This window comes from Panthera onca, chromosome E2 (genome assembly GCF_046562875.1).
Source record: "Panthera onca isolate mPanOnc1 chromosome E2, mPanOnc1 haplotype 2, whole genome shotgun sequence".
Taxonomy (NCBI): Eukaryota; Metazoa; Chordata; class Mammalia; order Carnivora; family Felidae; genus Panthera; species Panthera onca.
The window spans coordinates 17,967,520-17,984,245 of NC_138353.1; the positions used below are offsets into that span (position 1 = coordinate 17,967,520).

The 16,726-nt window shown below is 57.7% G+C and overlaps 1 protein-coding gene and 1 long non-coding RNA gene across 14 annotated transcripts; one reads left to right on the forward strand and one right to left on the reverse strand.

Annotated features, from left to right (window-relative positions):
* Positions 1-178: 178 nt before the first annotated feature.
* Positions 179-16,414, forward strand: DMKN (dermokine). 13 transcript variants are annotated; one of them, XM_060652122.3, is made up of 22 exons: positions 181-2,198; positions 2,456-2,671; positions 2,796-2,855; positions 3,150-3,200; positions 3,382-3,507; positions 4,189-4,245; positions 4,612-4,677; positions 4,914-4,964; positions 6,519-6,566; positions 7,219-7,272; positions 8,226-8,270; positions 8,417-8,464; positions 8,667-8,714; positions 11,157-11,213; positions 11,508-11,555; positions 13,427-13,474; positions 13,591-13,632; positions 13,971-14,039; positions 15,470-15,493; positions 15,602-15,649; positions 15,938-15,974; positions 16,083-16,414. In XM_060652122.3, the coding sequence occupies exons 1-20, from the start codon at positions 1,821-1,823 to the stop codon at positions 15,647-15,649; spliced, it is 1,584 nt and encodes a 527-aa protein (XP_060508105.3). In that variant the 5' UTR covers positions 181-1,820; the 3' UTR covers positions 15,938-15,974; positions 16,083-16,414. The 13 variants fall into 13 exon arrangements, with proteins under 13 accessions (XP_060508118.3, XP_081647534.1, XP_060508114.3 ...); XM_060652123.3 differs by lacking the exon at positions 15,938-15,974; XM_060652124.3 differs by lacking the exon at positions 15,938-15,974 and having other exon boundaries at positions 16,211-16,414.
* On the reverse strand, positions 9,592-11,604 carry LOC145713208 (uncharacterized). Its single transcript, XR_014136195.1, has 2 exons — positions 11,490-11,604; positions 9,592-10,278 (listed from the first exon to the last, which is right to left on the reverse strand). It is a non-coding gene; the product is annotated as an uncharacterized LOC145713208 (long non-coding RNA).
* Positions 16,415-16,726: the final 312 nt, after the last annotated feature.

Consider the following 16,726-nt stretch of genomic DNA (forward strand, 5'->3'; position numbering starts at 1 on the left):
GGGGCCGAGGTGTCCATCAGCGATCCGGAGGCCTCAGATTTACTCCAGCTCCCTGCCCCCCCGTCCCCCCCCCTCTCCCCCCCCCCCCCCCCCCCCGCCACGAGGCCCCGGGGCAAAATCACAGCCACTTCTATCCTAATGAGAATGAAGGTTTTGACAGGCAAAGGGGGAGGTCTGAGACAGATGATGACAGAAAGTGCTGGCAGCAGGGCAGGCCTGGGCTTGGCTCTGGCCCTACCCCACACCCACCCCACACACTCACCGCTCCCCTCTGAGCCCCAGATTCTCGGTCTCTACATGGGGTTACAGTGAGACCAGCTCCCAGGGCTGTGTGAGCCTTGAAGTGCTTAATCCAGCACCGGGCACATAGAAGGCCCTTGACAAACTGAAGTTGCCACGATGATTATATTGTTATTCCCACTGCCACCATTATGATTATCATTAAACAGAGGTAATGACAACAGGTAGGGCTGCCCGGGACAGACCGGGACCGTGTTTACACGGTGAGACGATGTTACAAGGTGGGGTGCGGGTGCTGGGGTGGAGAGAGACTGACTGAGAGGCATTGAGAAAGGCGGATGGAAACCGGCCCCTCCTAACTCGGTGATGAGTCCCAGTGATACAAGGCCAGGGACAAGTGGGAGGACCCCGGGCCCTGGGAGCAGAGAGGCGGCCCCGGGTGCTACTAAACCGGGTGAGAGGGCAAGATGCCCAAACTCTGTGTCCTGAGCCCAGATGTGGGGGGGTGGGGGGCCCTCACGCCGACCCCTCCTCCCTTGCTGGTGCAGCCCAGGCCCGGCGGAGACAGGGGTGGGTGGGGCGAGCAGCAGTCCAGGCCTCCCAGGAGGCTGTGAGCTCACACACGTGCCCCCAGTGGGCCAGGTAAACAGGATGGGTGCCTGGGTCAGCTGCTTCCTCCCACTCATTCCCTGGGGGTGGCTGGCCCGCCCAGCTCCCCTGCTCCGCACCCAGCTTTCTCAGCCAAGAGCAGCCCGAGTGCTGAGACGCCCTGGTGACCGCTCTGGGGCTGGCCACTTCCTTCCCCGGCACCCGGGGTCCCCACTTAGGGCAGCCTCACAGCTCCCAGGCCCTCTGCGGGCTGGAAGGTACAGGAGAAGTTGAGGACAGTCACCTTTAGGTGACAGTATGGGCGGGAAGACAGATGGGAGAGACAAAGGCCACCAAAACCAAGGCAGCAAGGCCAAGAAAGGGCACCTGCCTCTCATCCTGGTGCCCCTGACCCAGGCTGGCTTCCACCTAGTGGGTCCCGCCCCACTGGGTTCCTACGCTGGCTTCCCTGGTTGGGTCCTGCCTGTGGTTCCTCTCTCCTCAGTCCCCTCCATCCCACCACCTCTAGGAGACGCCAACCACCTGTCTCCTCGGATGCCCCCATCCCCACCCTGCGCCCCAAATTCCTAAGGTTGGGAAATCGGAACACTTTTGCACCTGCCTCATCCCATGTCTCCCTCCCTCCCTGATGCTTGGGCTCCCTCTCTGTTTCAACACAGATTCTCGGACTCACAATTACAGCTCATTACCCTATCGGTGGCTGGCCCTGAGTCACGAGGGAGGGACACAGGGCTGCCCAGCCCTGCCACCTTCTCCCAAGCTGCAGTATAAGGAGTAGAGGCAGGGAGGAGGACTCTGGGAAGGCAGGGGAGTCTGGGAAAGGAGGGAGAAGGCTGCACACCTAGAGGGAGGGAGAAGTCCGAAGGAAGAAGAGAACAGAGGAGACCACGCAGCAGGGAGGAGGAGACAGGGCAGAGAGAAATAAATTCGGGTGGGAAGAAGGCAGGAGGGAGAGAAGGAGCGAGCCGGAGATGAGGTTGCAGGGCTCCCTGGCCTGCCTCCTGCTGGCCCTGTGCCTGGGCAGCGGGGGGGCCGGCCCGTTGCTGAAAGAAGGGGAGGGTGCGGGAGCAGGTGTCGAGGAGGCCGTGGGACACGGGATGGGAGACGCCATTGGAAAGGGGGTGGGAGATGCCATCAGCCAAGGAGTCGAAGAGGCTGCTGGCAAAGGGACCGGAGAGGCCTCCGGCTCTGCAAGCAGGGGGGCCACGAGCCGTGGCGCGGAGGAGGCAGCCCACGTCCTTGGGAACCCTGGGGGTGAGGCAGGCAGGCAGGCTGAGAACATCATTCGCCGCGGAGGAGATGCGGTTCACAGCTCCTGGCAGGGCGTGCCTGGCGGCAACGGTGCTTGGGTGAGTAGCGGGAAGCTGGGTGTGGAAATAGGAGGCCGTGGGCCCCCGGGCTGAGAGTCTTGGAGCGGGTTGGAAGGGTGACCCATGGGAAGGAAGGTCTCTTACTTGTGGCTGTCTGCGGTGGTTTCCCTCCACGTGATGCGGCCTTCCTCTGCCGCCTTGGGGTCTCCGTCCCCCTGCCTCGGCCTTTGTCCCGCCCTCCCCTGTCACCAGGCGGATGGTCACGCACACTAAGTGTGGGCGCGTTGCTCTTGCAGGGAACCCATGGCCAACCTCCCTCTGGAGGCCATGGCATCTTTGGCTCCCAGGGTGGCTTTGGAGGCCACAGCCAGGGCAACCCTGGAGGCCCGGGGACTCCTTGGGGCCAGGGATACCCCGGAGGTTCAGATGGCAGCTTCGGAACCCACTCTCAGGGAGGCGCCTGGGGCCAAGGAGCCAACGGAGGATCTTTGAACTTGGGGCCCAACGCTCAGGTACGGTAACCACCCCAGCCCTGATGCTCGCCACCTCTCGCCCTTCGAGCCCACAGTCCCCACGCCTCCCTCATCTGTCGGTCAGTCCCCATCAGTCCCCCGCTCAGCCTGCCCCTCTCTGCAGGGGACCGTGGTCCAGCCCGGGTATGGCTCAGTGAGAGGCAGCAGCAACTCACACACAGAGGTGAGGGGACGGGTGTGGGCAAAGCAGAGGGTGTTCGGGTGCGTGGGACAGAAAGGAGGCGAATTGAAGAGGAAAGAAAGAAGGATTGGGGCGGGGTGGGGGGAGCAGACTGAGGGACAAGGCAGCTTGGACAGGGAAGAGACGGGCCGGGCCAGGTGACCAGGAGGAGGGGAGGGGAGTGGGACGGGGAGTGGGGGAGAAACACGTGGGGAAAGGGGCCAAGCCTCAGGAAGCGGGAGAGCCCGGCGGCGAGGGCAGGGGCTCTGACTGAGGTCTGGAAACTCTCCCCTGCAGTGCACCAACCCCCCGCCGTCCGGCTCAGGCGGAAGCTCTGGCAACTCCCGGGTAAGGGGACAGGCGACTGGGCGGCTGGGGGCATTTTGCACAGCGGATGATGGAGTCTCTGCTCCCCTGAGACCGTGCAGGGGATGTGCCTGAGCAAGAGGGGGAGGGCGAGGGGGAGGGGAGCAAATGATCCTGATGTTCTCGACTCTGGTTCTCACTCTGGTCTCTTCCTGCCCCTCAGGGAAGCGGTGGCAGCAACGGTGGCAGCAACGGTGGCAGCAGCGGTGGCAGCGGCGGTGGCAGCAGTGGTGGCAGCGGCGGTGGCAGCAGCGGCGGCAACGGTGGCAGCAATTATGGGCCCAGCTGGGTGAGTCCTGCTCCCCCTTGAAGGCAGAGGTGCAGCCCGGACCCCAGCAGTCCCTGCGGAGAAGACAGCCTCCAAGGTCTTCCCGAACGCTGGCGTCGCTGTGGCCCCGTCCTGGGCCCCTCGGCCCCTGCACCCCACCTTCCCGGCCCCAGCAGGCGGGGTTCCTTACACACACCCCCTAGGTCCCCACAAGGGGTGTCCTGCCTGCTGCCAGCTCACGGGGCTCCCGTGTCTTTTGCTCCACGCGGGTGGGGTGCTCTCCCTCCCGTCTCACCCACTGCTGTGCCAGTGTCCACTGGGCAGATCTGACAAGAGACGGGGGTGGCAGATGGAAGGAGAGGGGTGGACACGGGAAAACAGGACACCTGCTTGGGAAGCTCCCCGGGGAACAGGGGCAAGCCTGTCGCACACATGGAGAGAGGACATTTATGGAGCCGTGGTGTAGATGACACTGATACATACGGGACACGTGGGGCCCCTACAAAAGGGGTGAGAGGCCAGGAGGGGACCACGGGCTCAGCGTGGGCTCTCCCACGGAGGGGTCTGCCGTGGGGAGCACCATCGGCTTCCTTAGATATCTGGGAAAGGTGTCAGGCCACAAGAGGGAGGTGACTAGGACGAGCCAGGCCACGTAAACTGCTGTAATTTACTGCTCCTTGTACTACCTGCTTCCCCATCTAGGACCGTCCCTTAGAAAATTCTAGGAATTTTGATCAAAGCAGCTACTCAGGCTCCCAGGTAATTACGGATCTAGGGGTCCCTTCCCCTTTCCAGGTTCCAGGAGAGGGGGAGAGGAGGAGAGTCAGGAGGACAGACGGAGCCCCTGGGTGCCAGGGTCAAGGCTCTTCACTTCTGGCCTGTGGGGTGGGGGAGGGAAGAGGAGACAAAAGCTCGGAATCCCCAAACTGGCCCACATTTCCAAATACACTTGGCCACACGGACCTTTGTGCCCCAAATAACTTCCCTCGGTGACTGGCTAGCTAAAGACGGGAAGAGATGGAGGCTGGGGACAGGGGAGTAAAGAGAATCATAACACCCTGGAAACGATCTGGTTCTGGCTGAGTGCTTCGGAGACCCCGTATGGACTCTTGCTTTCCCTCGTAGGGACACACTTCTGGCTCTTCCTCGGGTAGCAGTGGCGGCGGAAGCGGTGGTGGAAATAAACCCGAGGTGAGTGTCCGCTGCGTGCACACCTGCACAGATCTCCCTCCTTTCCCCGGATGGGAGGGAAAAGAGGTGGTGCCGAGGCCCCTCGAATGACGGGAGAGTTGGGAGAGCGACGGCCAGAGCTGAGAGGGGGTGCGCTGCTGGGGGCGGGTGTGGGCTAGCCTTGGGGGTAATGGGGGCTGGGATTGGTTTCCAGGTGGCAACAGAGAGAAAGCCTTCTCTCTCTCTCTCTCTCTCAGTGTGACAACCCAGGGAATGAAGTCCGCGTGTTTGGAGGATCTGGGGGTCAGGTAAGAGCCAAACTTAGGACTGTGCCCACCCCTGCTCAGCCCCAACTCCGTCTGTGGGGAAGAAACCGAATCTCCAAAATAATAATGACTGGCAAATCCCCACGTGGTGTGCCTCACTTTATACCATGGATGGGGCGGTGAAAAATCACATAGAAACTGGTCCTTTTAGAAACGTCATCATTTCAAATGACCTACACCCACCTGGCCAACAAACAGAGTCCCGTGACCTCTTTGACAGCGTTGGAAACCGTGTGTCGAAAGCGTGCGCTTCCCTCCTGGTTATTCTGGAAATCTGGGCTTTCTGTCAGCACCTGCAGCACTGACAAGAGGAAGTGTTACGCTAAGGTCCCCACCAATCACCTACGGTTCTTGAGGTTCTGAGTCAGCAGGCCTGGGGTGGGGCTGAGATTCTGGTTTCTATCAGGTTCTGGGCAAAGCAGATGGGGCTCGACTGTGGCTGGTGCGAGCGCGGCCGACCATCGGGGAGAAGGCTCCCTGAATAACAGGCTCTTCGGATATTAGAGATACTAACCTCGATGGGTAGACAGGTGTCAGAAAAGCTCCCAGCCTGTAATTCTGTCTCTAGTTTTTTATGTAGCAAAGTCTTAAATATGTAGTCAAACATATCAGTCTTTTCTTCTATGGTTTCTGCTCGTGAGAACACAAAGGCTTTTATTTTCTTCTAGAACTACTTCTATAATTTCATTGTTTCTATTTAACTCTAATCCATCTGGACTTGACTTTGCTGTATAGAGTCTAGTCCAGTTCCTCAGATCAGCTGGACTTAACCCACACTTTTGATCAGAGCTGTGTGCTCTCTTATGAGGGGAAAATCAGATAAAAACAGAAGGGAGGGAACCAGTGAGGTATAACTGTCCCCCTTACACCCCCCCCCCCCCCCCCCCCCCGCCGAATACCGAACTGGTGTTCCCAGCTGTGTGCACTGAATTATTTCTACCACTGATGTAAAAATGCTGCTTGTAAATACCTTCATATTTTTGGAGAGCTTCTGCAGGCGTTGTACCTTTTTTTTTTTTTAAGTCTATTTATTTATTTTGAGGGAGAAAGTGTGAGTGGGGGAGGGGAGAGAGACGCAGAGCATAGGTGGGGGAAGGGCAGAGAGAGAGGGAGACACAGAATCTGAAGCGGGCTCCGGGCTCTGAGCTGTCAGCACAGGGCCCGATGAGGGGCTCGAACCCATGAACCATGAGATCATGGCCTGAACTGGAGTCGGATGCTTAACCGACTGAGCCACCCAGGCGCCTAGGGAGCTCTACTTGGTTAAACGGGCTCATCTGTGCTGGGCACTGCTTTCTTTATGGCACATGAATATCTACCAGTACAGGTCCTCCCTTGCTGCCTGTCTTTTCCAGTGTTTTCTCACCTATTCTTAGACACTTACTCTCCCAGATGAATTCCAGGATTATTTTGACATGTTCCAAAAGAGAATCCCATGAGCGTTTATAGAAGAATTGTATTAAATCGGCACCAACATTTCCAGGGATGGACCCAAGATCTAAAACAATGACCTGTGTTTCGTGTCTCATCCTTCAGGGCTTCCAAGGAGGACAGGGAGGGCCCGGCAGCTCTGGTGACATCAGGGTAAGGAGATGACAGGCCTTGAGAGTAGAGACTGGTGGCAGGAGAACGGGATGGTGATCACCTCTGCAGTAGTGATACCAACAGGGCAGATAGTCTCACGTCGCAGCCCAGTCTTGACCTTGGCCCTGGGAATTCATCTTAGTCCCGAGGAGTGGGGGTCTGGAGGCGCCTACCTCTCACTCAGGAGGAGACAAGCCAGGCTACTTCCGGGCCTCCTCGGCTCCCACTGACTCTCCAGCTAGCGTCACCCTTCTGACCAAAGCAAAACATCAGCCCAGCCTGGGCCCTGCAGTTTGAATCACTTTAGTCCAACGGTCTGGCTGGCTTCCACCTCAAAACCAGAGGATAATTCAGATGCTTTGATGGCAAGGACCCTTCCTGGTGGATTTTGGGCAGTTTGCAGACATGAAAAGAAAGAGGTGGTTATGTCACCTGTAAGTATCTTAAGTGTGCAATAGCCCGGTCGACAAGAAGTTGACGCAAGATTTTCCAGGGAAGATGGAGCTGCCTGGGGAGAAGAGCCTCTCTGGGGGTCCCGGGAAATCTCCAGTCCCGATTCAGGAGACCCTTGCCCACATTCTGCTCTCCTGCCCTCTCGTCCCGCATCTTCCCTGCTTCCCCACCGACTCTTCTCCATTTTCTGTCTCCCCAGGAAATAAGCAAAGAAGGCAGTCACCTCGTTGGGGGCTCCCAAGGCAATTATCAGGTGAGCAGGGACAGCTTTCCGAGAAGGGACGGTGGGGGGTGGGGACAGAGTGCTAAGGGACCGGGAAAAGAAATAGAAGCATCGGTGTCTTCTCGCTTCTGCTCGGAGTCTGTGGTGGGTAACTGTCAGGAGACCAGATGGGGGTCTGGGATCCCTGTCTCTTCCATTCATTCATTCTCTCCTTCCTTTGAATGGCCGTCAGAGCCACGTTATCACTGTGAAGGGAAGGATAGCCAGAGGTAACAGAGGGGTCAAGGGGCTGTATTTGGGAACCACACTTAAGAAGGCAGTGTTGACAAGTGGAAAGGCAGTGAATTTTGAGGTAGTAGTTGGGGGTTCAAATGACAGCTGTATCACCTGTCATCTGTGCATCTTCAGACTGGTCAGTTGACCTCTCTGAGCCTGGGCCTCCTCTTGGGTCAAATGGGGCCAGCAAAGCGAGCAAACTTGCTCACCACCCCCCCACCACCGCCTGAGTTACGGCAGAACTTTCTGCGACCACTAAGGTGGTTCAGAATCTGGACCCTGGAGGCCAACAAGGAGACAGATCCTGAGGCAAGCTGCCGACGGCTCTGACTTTAGTTTCCTTGTCTGTACAGTGGAGACATCTCCACGCAGGAACGTGGCAGGTTAAGGCACCGTGCTAGGCGCCTCGTGGATCACACGTCACATACCAGCAGTGTTTGGGGGGCAGGCTATGCGGGGGGGGGGGTGGGGGGCAGAGTCAGAGTATGAATATGATTCAAGGGACTGGGCAGGGTTATTCTAGGAAGTGGCAAATAGTCCAGGAAGGGGGGCTTCCTAGCTGCTGTGTGAAAAAGAAGAGAAGGTGGCTTTACAGAGAGTACACAGAGCTTGAGCCAAGGCAGAGGTGGTGAGCCAGGAGCAGGTGGCCAGGTGGCACGCGTGACCGGAGGCACAGGCTTTGAAAATCAGTCCCCCTTCCTACCCAGTGGCAAGGGTCCGGTGGTGAAGCTGTCAGTGGGATCAATACCTTGGTGAGTGGAGGCATCACCCCACCTTGGGTCCGGACCGTGGTGTCAGGCAACCCACGGGTCCCCTCCTGAGCCCCAGAGCGCCTGCCCCTGCCTCTGGCTCACAAGCCGGCTTCCCACTCTCATCCCATTTCTCCCCGATGCCTTAGAACTCTCAGACATCTCCTGGGCTCTTCAACTTCGACACTTTCTGGAAGGTGAGTTCGGCCAGGTGGCTCTGCTCACTCTGTTGGCAAGACAAACCCCTGTCCCTCTGCCCCGCAGGCTGAAGTCCTCTTTCCATAACCAACCACCGTCAGTGGTGGACCTTGACCTCTCCTGCCCCGAGGCCCTGGGCCAATTGCATTATGACCCAATTTGCCATTTTCCTTTTTTTTTTTTTTTTCTTTTCCTCTGCAGAATTTTAAATCCAAGCTGGGTTTCATTAACTGGGATGCCATAAACAAGGTAAGGGCTGGAAGGCTATGCCATTCCGATCCCCAGGAGAGAGGGGACTGGAGAAGAGGTGTGGGGACCTGGGGAGATGATGGTGGCCACTAAGGGAGCGTTTTGTCCAGTGCTTAAAAAGAGGGACAGGAATGACGAGGAAGGACAGAGGGGTGGGCTGGGAGTCGGGGATGAGGGAGTGCCTCTTTCGGGTCTCAAGCAGAGGGAAGCTTGAGCTTCTCTGAAGCTCAGTTTCCCCTTCGAGACCTGGAAGGTTAAGGGGAGCACGAAGAGGCCTAGTCCTCGGGAAACCGGAGAGGCTGCAGAGGCCGGGTAGGCGGCGGACTGCACCTTAGTCTGGAGGACCGGGAGGGAGGACCGCCGGCTGAGAGAGGAGGGAGTGTGTCCCAGGTGCCTGCTAGGGGCCAGGCGTGCTGGGCTCCAAGCCCGCGTGATCTTAGGAGGCGCTTGGGGCCCTGAACCCCCTTCTGCTTCCTCCCTGCCCACGCCTTCCACGTTCAGGGGACCCCCTGGCAGGTTGATTTGACACCCGAATAGCAGAGGCAGATAAACAACTCACACAAATACCAAAGGCAGAATTTGCAAATGACGATCGAGCCGGTGTGCTTTGTTTGATCCACTCTTTTTTTTTAAATTAAATGTTTATTTCGAGAGAGAGAGAGAAAGAGAGAGAGAGAGCGCGCTCGTGTGCGTGCCCGTGAGAGCACGAGCGGGGCAAGAGCAGAGAGAGAGGGAGAGGGAGAATCCCAAGCAGGCTCCACACTCAGCATGGAGCCCAATGTGGGGCTGGATCTCACCAACCAGGAGATCATGACCTGAGCCAAAATCAAGAGTCGGACGCTTAGCCGACTGAGCCACCCAGGTGCCCGGTGATCTATTCTTTTTTTTTTTTTTTTTAAAGCATTATGAACTAGTTGCCAAAGTTTAAAAACTGAGAGATTTTACAAAATGACTTGGAATTCCGGCTTCTGAAAAATGTGGCAACGCGGGGCCCCTCTTTCCTCGAGCTCCCAGAGACAAGAGCTGAGTGGCCACTGCTTCTTGTGTGTGTGTGTGGGGGGGGGGGGGGTAGGAGGGGCTTGTTCTCCAGGAGCCACAGGCCCCCTGCCTGTCACAATCTCCGAGTTCCTGACCTGTAACAACAGAAACAAGGCGAGGGCCCCTAACCTCTAAAACTGACAGGGGAACCGAGGTGGCGGTGGCGGCGGTGGCAGTAGGCAGGGAGGCGAGGACAGAGCCCCGCCCTCAGCAAGTCCAAGTCTGCCCCCTGGGGAATAAGGTGGGACAGTGAAAGATACAGGAGGCAGAAGGTCCCAGCGGCAGCGCGGGTCTGGTTTGGATGAACCGCAGGAGCAAATGGACTGTTTCTGTTTTATAGAGAAACAGCCCCCCCGCCCCCCAACCCCCAACCCCTATCACGGGGAACTTAGGCCCAGAGGCACATGCTCATACTTCCCCGGGTCCTGGAAGGCAGTCGACATTCTTACACATCTAGGGGGCCGGTAAAAGGAGAGCGCTCACGGTTAGGCAGGATCCATCTGGGGCGGCTTCCCCAGGAGCAGGTCTAGGAAGAAGGGCAGGACAGAGATGGGCAGAGAAGAGAACAGAGAGCCCATCTCCTTCACAAGGAGGGCCAGACTGACCAGTGACGACGAGGAGAATATACGTAACAGTTCTTGGCACGTATGAGGTTTTCAAGCCCAACTGGAATATCCAGATTTGACTGGATGACAGCCGTGGGCAAAAAGATCCCTGCGGATTTCGGCAGCGGAGGCCCGATCCACCCCTGACTTGGCCCACTACGGCCTGATTCCTATTCCTTGAGCTCCCTCTTAGAACTTATTTCTCTGCCCAGGACCAGAGGAGCTTTCGCACCCCGTGACCTCCAGACAAGGAGCTACCAGATGGATGGGAGCCCCCCTCCCATCCCTTCTTAAAACATCGCTATCCCACCGTTAATCTCAACCCTTACCCTCGAAATAAACCTTAGCTGCCCCACACTCCTGGTCTCTGCTCCTTTCTTATGTCTCCACTGTTGTTCCCCAGGGTGCGGGAGGGGGGTGTCTGGAAGGATCAAAGTGCAGCTCTCAGCTTTGGGAAATGGGCTGGAGGCAGAAGGGAAGGTAAAACGGCAGGAAGTTCTGGGGACAGGTCCTGGTCCTGAGGTCCTGAGTTCTGGCAGAGTCTGGGGGAACAGGGATAGTCAAGAGCATGCCGTATGCGCCTGGGGAGGGGAGCTGGTTAGTGGCGCCCAAGAGCTAGCCTTTCTCTCCCTCTGCTTCCAAAAGCCATTTTCTGGTGTCCCTAAAGACACCCGGCTTCCCTCAAACCTTAGTCACGATGAAATTCTGAAGACCGAGCAGCGGTGGTAGCGGGAACAGGGGCCTAGGTGAGCAGGGGGCCGGGCTCCGTGCTAACCTGCACCCCGCCTTTCCTCTACAGGGCCAAGTCCCGTCCCCCAGCACGCGGGCCCTCCTCTACTTCAGCCGGCTCTGGGAGGTAGGAGACCTCTCACTTTTCAAAGAACTGGGGATCCTGGTCATCTGTCCCTGCCGCCACCTCCCTCCAGCTCCAGCCCGCTGTCACAAAATTCACCCTCTTTTCACTTTTGAGATAGCAATCTCACCCATATACCAGAAGCGCCAACACCCTCGAACTCCCCTGTGCTTATTTTCATCTAACCCCCGAACCACACCCAGGCTCCAAAACCCATTCCTGCACATCAGCCCCCAACTTCCCACCAAGCTGCAGCACTCCCGGCTGAGGCCCACTCACCTCTTCTCCTCCCTCCAGGATTTCAAACACAACACCCCTTTCCTGAACTGGAAAGCAATTATCGAGGTAAGGGTGGCAGAACCTTTGGGGTCGGGTGCTCAGCTCTGGGGACTCGGGATCTAGGCCCTGGGCAGGGACATGTAGACTCGGTCCCCGTTGTTCACCCTCCCTGCTGACGGAGGGTGCCTCCCTCCCTTCCCACTCTCCTCCCTTTCTGCAACGCTAAGTGGGGGTGGGTTGGGAGGGAGAAGCCGTGAGTCACTGGAGAAGGAGTAGGGTGGGCGGTCCTCCCGCCGATAAAAGCTGAGGCCCAGGGCTGGGGCCTCCACAGGCCCAGGAACATGAAGCCAGCCACCGTCTCTGCTCTGCTGCTTTTCCTGCTGGGTGTGGCCTGGCTCAGGGGGAGCCACAGCTGGGTGGGTACTGCAGGGTGAGCAGGTGGCGGGGACACGAGGTGGGGAAGAGGCAGGGGCCTGGAGCTGGGGTCGACTCTCTTCACTGGAAAGGGGGCTTTAGGGAGGAAAGCTGGAAGAAAACAGGGGGCACAGGGGGAGAAGGGCAGGTCATGGTCTAGTGCAAGCAGGTGCAGTGGGTCTGAATATCTGGGAAGGATGGGCAGGACCTCTGGGTCCTGCAGGAGGCCATACCTTGATTCTGTGTGGCCGAGAGCCTTTGGGCACTGAGGCAAAGGTGCACTCACTCATGCATGTGGGCCAGGCAAGTGAGGCTGGGCAGACGGGGCCATGTGAGGGGGGAGGCCAAAGCCCTTCCGCTGTGTACAGCCACGCGCTCAGGGATGGCCAGTGTGCCATGCCATTTGATGGAAATCTGAATTTTATTTTATTTCTTTTTTTTTTTTTATTTTAGAGAGAGAGAGAATGAGAGCAGGGCAGAGGAAGAGAGAGAGCACAAGCAGGGCAGAGGGGCAGAGAGAGAGAGAGAGAGAGAGAGAGAGAGAGAGTCTTAAGCAGGCTCTATGCTCAGCACAGAGCCCAACGAGGGGCTCAATCCCACAACCCTGGGATCATGACCTGAGCCACAATCAGGGGTCTGACACTCAACTGACTGAGCCACCCAGGCGTCCCGGAAATCTGATTGCTAGTTGTTTGCAATTAATTTAATTTAAAAATGCAGACCAAGCAAAAACTTTCTGGAGGCCTGTGGTCAAGCAGTTTGTGACCTCAATGTTGGGGCTAAGAGTGGGGCTAAAAATCAAGGGAGTCAGGTGAGAGGAGGAACATCCTAACCCTGTGTGGGGGCAGGTGAGAGTGGGGGCTCCAGGTGGAGAAGGGATGGTCGCAGAAACCGATCTCCTCTCCTCCCGCTGAGAATTCTCCTCTCGCCTTGACTGTGGAGGGGAGACGGCCGCGCACCTGTGCCTCACCTGGCTTCACGGGCTTCCTTGTGTTTCTCCCCTTTCTCTCTGGCCCAGCGCTAATCTAATCACCCCGCTTTGCCTCCATGTGCTGAGGGTAAGAGCCCGTCCTTCCAGGAACCCTGTGGGAACAGCGTTTGTGAACAGGGATTGCGGGGCCCAAGGAAGGAGCAGGGCTTGGTGTTGGCAGAACGTGGGCTGGGCTGAGGTGCGCTCCTGCCCCAAGGAAGCCCGTGGGGGCACCGCTCGCTTGCCATCAGTCCTGCTCAGTCCCGGGCCAGTCTGCCTCAGCCCCAGCTGCACGGTGGGGGTGGTGTTGCCTCGCTCCCCCACACTCAGTGTGGAAACCTGTCCTGTATCTATCGGGGCCATCAGTTTCCTCCGGGCTCCCTGCCTTCTCTGTAGGTAGCGCTGATCACGGACCACGGACAGGGGTGCGGTGGGGTGGGCGGGGGTGGGTGCTCCGGCACGAGGGCCGAGCCTGGGCAGCAGGCTCGACTCTGGCAGGGCCGGAAGGACCGTGGACGAGGCCACCCTAACTGTGGCTCCCTCTCCCTTCCAGGGTGCCGATGCGTCATCGCTCCAGAAGAGGTCGGGCGGCGCCGGTCAGGTGAGTCCGCCCTTTTACCCGCCTTCGACGGCCCTTGGTCCCTCTCGGTCTTGTTCTCAGCGCTGGCCAATCTGAAGCCCTCTCTCCTTCACACCCCCATTCTGTCGTTTTCTCAGTCGGGCACGGGATGGCAAGAGGTGGCGGCCGTAACTTCTAAGGTAAGACACCCGTCACTGGGCCGCCGGGTTCAGGCCTCACTTATTTCCTTGGTGTCCTGCCCTCATCTCCTAAGCGACACTTGAGGAGCTGGGAGAGGTACCGGGAAGGAGGAGGCAGGGCCATTCGGGAGACGACCGCAAAGTGAGGTGAGGCTGCGGGCTCTGGCTGGCCCGAGGAGACTCTATAGAAAAGAACGCATGACACAAGGAAGCAGGGGCTCGGGGACAGCTCTGGCCCAGGCAGGGAGGTGGGGTGTTTATTCCACAGCAAAATGCCCTCCCCCTCTCCTGCCCCCCGCCCCCGCCCTCCTCCCCACTCTCTGGTTTTCTTTCCGCAGCACAACTATAACCAGCAGGCACACCCTACTCCTTCTGGTGGGCAGTACTCAGCCAAGATCCCTTCTAAGGTAAGGCTCCAAGTGCCCCGTTTCCTCACTGGGGTGGCTGCCAGGTTTAGTTGAGGCCGAATCCTGTTTGTTTTGAAAGTCTTGTCTGCGAGGAGACTCGGGCTCCCTGAGAGCACTTTGGAAGCGATGGGTGAGAAGAACACGGAATCTTCCACGGAACGATCGGTGTTCTTCACACGCACCCACTCGGAAAAGGTTACAAGGTAGCAGTGGCTGCATTGCAGGCGGAGGAGAAAACTGGGAATGAATATCCTCTCAAAGAGGGATATAAAAGTCACATGACACACAGGAAAGGAGCAGCCTTTGCTTTTTTGTTTTTAACGTTTATTTATTTTTGAGAGAGAGATAGAGTGTGAGCGGGGGAGGGGCAGAGAGGGAGGGAGACACAGAGTCCGAAGCAGGCTCCGGGCTCCGGGCTCCGAGCTGTCAGCACAGAGCCCGACGCGGGGCTCGAACCCACAGACCGTGAGATCATGACCTGAGCCGAAGTCGGACGCTTAATTGACTGAGCCTCCCAGGCGCCCCAGCAGCCTTTGCTTTTAGTGTGTTTCCTCCACCTCTTTGCTGATTTCGTGGAGGGTGGGGGGAGAGGAAGGCACACCAGCACTTGGGCGGCTTGGGGGCGGGGGGCTTGCCCAGAAACTTTTGGCTGGTGGGAAAATTAATGCTTCATTCCACAAAAGAAGTAATAGGAAACAAACAAACATACAAACAAACCCTGAGAAGGGGCCCCTGGGTGGCTCAGTCTGTTAAGCGTCTGACTTGGTTTGATCTCACAGTTTGTGATCATGATCTCACAGTTTGTGAGTTCCAGCCCCACCTCGGGCTCTGTGCTGACAGTGTGGAGCCTACTTGGGATTCTCTCGCGCACTCTCTCTCTCTCAAAATAGATAAATAAACTTAAAAAAGTAACAAAAAACAACCCTGAGAATTTTGTTTCATTCAGTTACAAGGGAAGCCATCTTACAGACTCAGTAAATGAATGTGCTAAGTACTAATTAGGCTGGTGACAAAAAACAGGCCCTATTCCCCTCCAACTCTCAGAATGAGGAAGCCCCTGCCCTCGCGGCCGGACTTTTACTGAGACATCAGAAGTCACCTACTGACTGGAAGCAGGTGACAGAGCAGCCAGCTCTGCCCGTGGGTGCCCAGTCGCCAATTTCTACCCGCCCAGCGACAGGGGGCACCCACCTTTCAGTCTGCCTGGCCAGCGTGTGCTCATCTTGGGTCAGATGTGCGCCGGCTGATGAGTCCGCTTTGAAAAAAAAGTCCGTGGGCTGAACGTCCACAGTCAGACCCAAGGACCTTTGCCAAGATCTTGGTCTGAGCCCTCCCCTGCCCTGGGGTCCCTCCTGAGCCCTGAGGACGAGGCCGAGGACACGGAGGGCCCTGTGGCGCCCCCATCATCTCTTCTGATCTTCTCTTTACAGGGGGTAGCCACGCCTTCTTCCTCGGTGAGTACCAGGGCGGGGAAAACGTGGCTCTTGAGACAAAGGGTCTGAGGCCAGAGGGTGTGCAGGAGACAGGGTGACGTCCACTCAGACGTTCTCCTTGTCCCGCAGGCTTCCCGGGTGCAGCCTGGCCTGCTGCGGTGGGTGAAGTTCTGGTAGGTGAGTATCCGAGCGAGCCGCACGAGCCACGGTCACCCCGGGGGTGCACTGAGGTCCCGGCATCTGCTTTGTTTTGCGTGGAAGCTCCACGGGCACTGAGGAGGAGCCCCTCGTGTGGCCTGTGGAGGAAGACTCATAAGGAAACGGGAGCACCCTCTGAGTGCCGAGTGCGGGCCTGACAGGAGGAGAGGTTGAGGAAGGGTCTGGGGTGACAGGTGCGGAGGAAGTGAGTCGCCAGGGCGGAGGTGGTACGAGATGACCTGGGCAGAACCACAAAATCTGTTTCAGGGAGGAGCAAGAGCGAGGGGACCCGCAGGCGAGACAGGTGGGACGCCGCGAGATTTCGGGAGCACCGAGACTGGATGAAGGGGACACCTGGTTTCAGCAGATTCCGGAGTAGCCACGGGCTACCGTTTGCTCTTTTCTTTTTTAGAAGATTATTTCCAGTCATGACTGAGGCCCCGAAAAACGTCAGTCTTCGAGGAGCCCGACCGGCCCCATCCCTAGCTCTCCCCTCCCTGTGTCAGGCTTGGTCTAGGTGCCGACACCTGTTTTTTCCAGGTTGGGGACCAAGTCTGTCTGTCCCTTGTATCTTGCAACCGCACTGTGGGGTCTCCGTGACCAGCAACTTCATCAGATAAACCCGCCACTTTTCTTCACCTACTCCGTTTTGTGACCTGAAGTCGGTGTGACAGTTCTTCAGAAGAAGCTTCTCCTCCTCCTGAGTTTCTTTATGGAAATAAAACCCGAATCTTGTTTCCCTAAGATTTCTCACACTGTATTCTTTAATGTTGTGCTGGTGGCCGGGACCAGGGAGGACGGAAGTGATTTAGGGGTAGATGACGTGGCTTCCCGCCGACAGTGGCATACCAGATGGGGGGGTGGGGGTGGGGCTACTGACAAGCAGTAGCTAGCTGATGCCACTGTGCCTCAGTTTCTCCATCTGTAAAAAATCATCTTTGTCCAGTCTGCGTCCGAATGCTGTGCCCCTGAAGGTGAGGAACTCACAGGTGTGTTGCTAGCCTGAAAAGGCAACACGGAAGCGATTCACATCAGGAGGTCGGGGTAAAGAGCTTT

Coding starts and splice junctions, on each gene's coding strand:
- DMKN (XM_060652122.3), top strand. CDS start 1,821: ATGAGGTTGCAGGGCTCCCTGGCCTGCCTCCTGCTGGCCCTGTGCCTG. Junction 2,672..2,795: donor ACTTGGGGCCCAACGCTCAG/GTACGGTAACCA, acceptor CCCTCTCTGCAG/GGGACCGTGGTCCAGCCCGG. Junction 4,965..6,518: donor TTGGAGGATCTGGGGGTCAG/GTAAGAGCCAAA, acceptor CTCATCCTTCAG/GGCTTCCAAGGAGGACAGGG.